This window comes from Amblyomma mixtum, chromosome 10 (assembly GCF_055824585.1).
Source record: "Amblyomma mixtum isolate Tamu chromosome 10, ASM5582458v1, whole genome shotgun sequence".
NCBI lineage: Eukaryota > Metazoa > Arthropoda > Arachnida > Ixodida > Ixodidae > Amblyomma > Amblyomma mixtum.
The window spans coordinates 103,339,372-103,346,166 of record NC_143021.1 but is presented as its reverse complement, the minus strand read 5'-3'; the positions used below and the strand labels follow the sequence as shown (position 1 = coordinate 103,346,166).

The following is a 6,795-nucleotide window of genomic DNA, read 5'->3' as shown; positions in this document are numbered from 1 at the left end:
GCTGCTATTGTCGAAGCGTAACTGTTAGATTAATCAGTCAGTATGCAACATAGCGATGGAGACAATCTTTGACAGAGCTTGCGCAATGACTGCCTGCTACAGTGAAAGAAATCGCGAAGTTATTGGCTGACTGTAACCTTCGCGCAGTTGTTCGTGCACTCTTATACACCCCAAGAGCGTGTGGTGGAGCGGTCGTGGTCGCAGAGGGCATGCCTCGACTCAGCGTGGAAAGCTCAGCAGAAACCAGCTACGAATTCACAAGCAGGAGTGATCGTTTGCGGACAAGCTTTCGCCGGTCGCAAGCTAGAGAATGGGTCGGAGCCAAAGTTTCACAAACAAAAGATATAAACAGTGAAGAGACGGTACAGAGGATTTTATAATAACTCGTAATAACGCATACAAAGCGACCTACTGTGCAATGCAACGCATGCAATGTAGCACAAAAAATACTACAAGGCAACAGAGGGCCTTGCACCTAAAGTTCATTAATTCCGGAAGGAGACAAGCAGAAAAAAAACGTTACAGGTCACCGCGACGACCCGCATTGGAAGAATACGAAAGCACTAACGCCTCCTCGGCACTCGTCGCCTCTCTTTACCTGTTTCTTTTATTGTATTTGACCCTGTTTGCCGCTCTTTGGCACTATTTGCCTCTCTGTGTCCCCCTTTGCTTCTCTGTGATGCCCTTTGCCCCTCTTTGATTCTCTTTCCTCTCCTTACCTCTCTTTCTTTCTAGTTTTCACTCTTTGTCCGGCGTGCTATGTTGCGTTCTTCCGCATCGTTACAACCCCAACCGGCCCCTCTTCGACCTCCGGCGCTTCCGCACAAAAAATTTTAATATTGCAGTCATCAAAGATACATTGATACTGTTGCATTTCTTTATTTTCCTGACTGATGAATGGTGATTCTCTGCTCCTTCACGCGGCTAGTTCTTCAACGTTGCGATGATGATGATGAAAAGCCTTTATTTAATAAAAGAGGTGAGGCTTTCTTAAAGAGCCCCGCAATGGGTGGAGTCCCTATTCCGGGACCCCATTGGTCGAAGCCGCCAGCTTAGCCCTCTTGACCAAAGCCTTTTGGGCCTGAAGGTCCGAGCAGCCAAGCAGGGCCGCCTCCCATTCCTCTCTGGTAGGGTTGGGGTGGGGGGAGAGAGCTGAGTTGCGCTGGCAAGCCCAAACCATGTGGTAGGTGTCAGCCACCTCGCCACAGTGTTTGCACCTGCCAGTGAACGCAGGATCGAAATGTTTTAATACTGCCGGGCACAGCATTGTATTAGTGAATAGTCTAAGTAGAACGCGTTCGTTTGCTTTCCCCAGTCCCTTTGCAGGGGCTGGGTACACGCGGTGCCTATCCTTATAATAAGATGTTATGTCTTTGAACGAGAGTAAAGAGCCACCTTCAGGTTTCAGGTGCTCAGGAGCCAATGGGAACGCCCGGTGAATGAGTGCTCGGGCCGCCGCGTCTGCAGCTTCGTTTCCTGCTAGGCCCTGATGGCCCGGAGTCCAAACTATGCAGCGGGGAGTAGGATCGGTGTCTCGGCTGCAGTTGCTTAGTATTCGTTCAGCTAGTGGAGTTATCCAGCCAGTCTCATAATTTTTACACGCCGAACACGAATCTGTTATGATGTGTTTTGATTTGGTATCAGAAGCAGCTAGGGCGATAGCAACCTCTTCAGCTTGTGTTGTGCCTGGGGCTTGAAAGGACAGACCATCCACCTGTATTTCTTGATGTATGACCGCGGCAGTGTACCACCCCCCGTGGGTCGGCCCGGCTACATCTACGTAGTAGACACCTTCCTTGTTGCCATAGTGGCGCGCTAAGGCTTCAGCCCTAGCCTGGCGACGACCACTATGGTCTTCCTTATCCATCTTAGTGGGGAGGGGTCGAACTCTGACGGCGCGTCTCCAGAGTTCGGGCACTCGGACCCGCTCCTGAATGTAGAAATCGTGTTGGATGTGAAGCCGGGCTAGCAAGTCCCGGCCCGACTTCGTTTGGGCTAGCCTCGTGTATTGATTTGTGAGATGGGCTTCCTTGAGCTCCTGAAAGGTGTTCACCACTCCCAATGCAAGAAGTCTCGCATTGGAGGTGGAGACAGGAAGGTCAAGTGCCCTCTTCATCATTTTACGGAGTATTACCTCAACTTTGTCTTCGTCGTGCTTCCGCAAGTGTAGATAAGGGACCGAATAGAGAATTCGGCTGATTACGAAAGCATGGGCCAGCCGAACTGCATCCTTGCTTCGCAAACCCCCTCTCTTATTGGAGACGCGACGGACCATACGGCCCACCTGGTCTCCAATTTTGCGGAGCTTGTGCAATGTTGTGTCTACTCTTCTTTGGCTATTGATGAAGAGTCCGAGTATTCGAATTTCTTTGGCCTCATGTATGGGGCCACTTGTTAAGGAGAGATGTATTTTGGTATTGTCCTTAGGTGATGCCCTAAGGTGTACAAATTCAGATTTGCTGGGTGCGCATTGGAGACCACAGTGCCCTGCGTAGCGATCCACTACGTGAGCGGCTGTTTGCAGGCATTCCTCCATGCGCCCTAAGTTTCCCTCTGTGGCCCAGATCGTGATATCATCGGCATACAGCGCATGCCGTATGCCGTCAATACCCTGCAACTGGTCCGGGAGATGGAGCATCGCTAAATTAAAGAGTAGGGGGGATAGCACCGCCCCTTGTGGTGTCCCCCGCGTACCCATTTGATACGGACCGTATTCTGCCTCTTGGATTTTGATTAATGCTGTTCGATGGGTGAGAAAGTCTTTGATATAGTTGAAAGTGTTGCGGCTACAGTGGGTCTCACTGAGGTGTGTCAGTATGATGCTGTGTTTGATATTGTCGAAGGCTCCTTTCAAGTCTAAGGCAAGGACGACCTTGTCATTATGTGGTTGTTCAACTGGTTGTATTATGTCTCTGTTGAGTTGGAGGAGTATGTATATGCGCAAGCGGGCCCAGCGTCCCAAGACATCCAAGGGCGGCGCATCGATGGCGTCGTTCAAATCAACACAGGCACCCGGCAGCGATCGCGCTTCGCTGCCGCTGTATAACAAGACTGCTCTTTGGCGTCCGCAAGAGACGCCGAAAATGAACTCCGAAGACATCATTGTAGTTCTCAAGCCAAGAAAAACCATGGACCTTAACGCGATTTTCCGGCACGGCGAGTTGGGAGCGGCTATTGCCCAGTATGTGGGAGGAGACGCTGGCGCCGCGCTCAGCATATGGCCAGTCTGGACCCAGAACCTCAACTTTGTCTTCGTCGTGCTTCAACGTTGCGAGGCAACTCAGTGTAATCCATATCCTCTTCTGTCACCGTGATGTCGCCATCCTACGGGTAAAGGTCCGCTGACCGTAAACAATCTGTGTTTTGGAATTTCGGATCCATAGACACGAAAGCATTTTTTGGATCGCCGAAGTAGCATCCCACTTAAGTGATGTCTGAGGACGCAGACTTCTAGCACATGACGAGACAACGCCTACATAAGCACATAATTAATTACAGCGTCATCCAACGCACAAACACAGCGCGCGCGCACCTGCGATGAGAGTGCGACTGGCCTACGAGAGGCGCGCATAACGGAGGGGCCGTATACTAAATTGAAGCACGTTTTTTGGATTTTGCCGTCGCTTCGCGCGTCCGACGTCACGGTAAATTGGTTTTTTAGGAAAGGAAATGGCGCAGTATCTGTCTCACATATCTTGGCGGACACCTGAACCACGCCGTAAAGAAGGCAGGAAGGTGGGAGCGAAAGAAGAAAGAGAGAAAGAGGTGCCGTAGTGGATGGCGGCGGAGAAAAAAATTTATCGTGCAATAAATTTTTACAGAGAGGTGATTGGGGTATGCTCTATTGGCCCTTTCCCCTAAAAATACTAGGTGGAGACCCTATTCCGGGCCCCATTGGCAAGCAATGCCGCCCGCGTTCGGTGAACCAAGGCCTTTTGGGTCTTTAGGTCCTGACAGCCGAGCAGGGCCGCCTCCCAGTCCTCTCTGGTAGGGTTGGGGGGGGGGGGATAGATGGGTTTGATTGACACGCCCAAACCATGTGGAAGGTGTCAGCCATCTCCCCACAGAACTGGCATGTGCCATCAAAGCATGTGTTGAAATGTTTAAGTACCGCCGGGCACAGAACAGTGTTAGTGAGAATCTTGATGAGGAGACGCTCGTCAGCGCGATTCAGCCCCTTACAAGGGGCCGGATAGCGCCGGTGCTCTTCCTTGTAGTGATCGGTGATGTGTTTGAATGTAAAAGCCAGACTGTCTGATTGGGAGTAGGCTTCCAAGACCAGGGAGATAGCCCGGGGAGAGAGTGCGCGTGCGGCCTGATCGGCATGATCGTTTTCTTGGAGTCCCTGGTGACCGGGGACCCAAATCAGGCGACGTGGAGTTGGATCTTCGCATCGGCAGCTATATTCTAGTATGCGCTAGGCAAGCGGGGGAGCCCAGCCCAACTCATAGCTCCGACAGGCCTCTCGCGAGTCGGTGATGATGTGTTTCGACTTTTGAGTAGTGAGAGCCAGAGCAATGGCAATCTTGCAATGGCACTTGGCAGCAGCGACGACCGACAGAGTGCAGCAACTTATCGTGCCTCTGCGTCTTTGCTGCAGATTGCTTTGCGCCGTCTGCACTGTCCGCTCAAGACTAGCCCAGCAGCCCAGCTGAGTACACGTGCTTGGCTGACCACCGACTTGGCCCGGTACAAGGGGCGTTCCGCGTCAGCGGTTTTCGCTATCTGCAGCATCCACCTGACGCCTGACGTCACACGCATTGGGTTACAAAATGACCCATCCGCCGCCACGGTCCCCACTTGGCAGCAGCGACGACCGACTGAGTGCAGCAACTTATCGTGTCTCTGCGTCTTTGCTGCAGATTGCTTTGCGCCGTCTGCACTGTCCGCTGAAGACTAGCCCAGCAGCCCAGCTGAGTACACGTGCTTGGCTGACTACCGACTTGGACCGGCTACAAGGGGCGTTCCCCGTCAGCGGTTTTCGGTATCTGCAGCATCCACCTGACGCCTGACGTCACACGCATTGGGTTACAAAAGGACCCATCCGCCGCCACGGTCCCCACTTGGCAGCAGCGACGACCGACTGAGTGCAGCAACTTATCGTGTCTCTGCGTCTTTGCTGCAGGTTAGTGCCAAAGCTGTTTGAAATCTGTTGGTCTTTTCCATATCGTCGCTGCTGCCAAATTGTGAGCTTCTTGGCGTTTTTTGTGCAATAGGCCTTGAACGTGACATGGCGAAAGAAGTTGCTAAGCTTAAAGAGGAGCTGAAGGCTGAGTTAGTGAAAATTAAAGAAGACTTCAAACAGGAAATAAAAACTTCGCGAGAGTGCATTGAAAGGGATCTTCGAAACGAAATTAGAGAACTAAAGGCTGAACAACGTAACATGACAACGAGCCTTGAGTTTGCTCATGACTCTATGGAAGAGCTGAAACAAAAACTAGAGGCTGAAATCCCAAGGAACGCTAAACTCGAAAAGGAGAATGAAGCACTTAAGGTGAAGTGCATATCATTAGAAAAAAAACATGATGAAGCTATAAGACGCATTGTACACATGGAGCAGTATTCTCGAAACATGAATATTGAAATCCAAGGTGTAGTAAAACAGGATGATGAGAATGTCCTGCAGATTGTTCAAGGGGTTGGAGAAGCAATCAAAGAGCCAATCAGTGAGGATGACATTGAATCCTGCCATCGAGTTCCAACAAGAGATGCTGACAAATCAAACATCATTGTCCAATTCAAATCTCGTTCAAAACGCGACAGCATACTTAGGAAAGGAAAAAAGGCCCGACTGACCAATGAGGATATTGGGATCAGTAATGCCGCCCCAGTATATATAAATGAGCACCTCTGCCCGGCCCTAAAGAGACTCCTGGGTATGACTGTAAAGCGGAAGTATGAGCACAAATGGAAGTCGGTGTGGACTCTGAATGGAAAAATTTTTGCTAAGCAAACAGAATCTTCTGCTGTTGTTCAGATCACTTGTGAGGCTGACCTTGTGAAAATCGAGTGAGTCCTAGACAGCTTTAGCGCTTTAGTGCGTTATTGTTGCTTGTTAAATCGGTCAAGATGGATTGTCACAGCTTCGTCCTACCTGGGTGCATACGTCCTTAACCACCCTCTCTTCAAACAGTCTTGCACATCAATGCTCGTTCTGTACATGGTAAACATGATGACATCACACATTTGTTAAGTCAATTTCCTTTTAAATATACCACCATAATGATCTCTGAGACCTGGTACTATGATGGCTGTGACATGCTCCATCTTGATGGGTATGACAGATTCTTTAACAATCGCAAAGATAGACGAGGTGGTGGTGTAGCGCTCCATGTCCAAAGATGTAAAGATTGTGAATTACTGCCTGAATTTTGTGAAATTACCAATGATTATGAATGTTTGACCTTGAAGGCTGGGCTAGAGGTTATCACGGTCATGTATCGTCCACCGAAGGGAAACATGAAATCTTTTATGAAATATTTTGACCTCCTTCTAGAATATGTTCGAAGCAATAATCTTCAGCTAACATGCGGAGGTGACTTCAATATAAATACCCTCGATAATACTTCAACTGTCATTGATTTCACTATTCAACTTCAGTCGTTGGGATTCATAAGTGTTATCAATACACCGACTCGTGTTACTGTGTCTACTTCATCTGCTTTAGATTTGTTTATAACAAACTCAGAAACTTCTGTTTTTAGTGCTGGTACTATAGCATCGAATGTTAGTGATCATTGTCCCATCTTTATGTTCTATGACTCATTACCAAAACCTAAAAAACGTTCTGAATAA

The 6,795-nt window shown here is 49.4% G+C and overlaps 1 protein-coding gene across 1 annotated transcript; it reads left to right on the top strand.

The window, feature by feature from the left end:
- Positions 1-5,119: 5,119 nt before the first annotated feature.
- Positions 5,120-6,013, top strand: LOC149326579 (uncharacterized). The gene has a single exon (XM_089564619.1). The coding sequence runs from the start codon at positions 5,231-5,233 to the stop codon at positions 6,011-6,013; it is 783 nt and encodes a 260-aa protein (XP_089420745.1). The 5' UTR covers positions 5,120-5,230.
- The last annotated feature ends 782 nt before the right edge of the window (positions 6,014-6,795 follow it).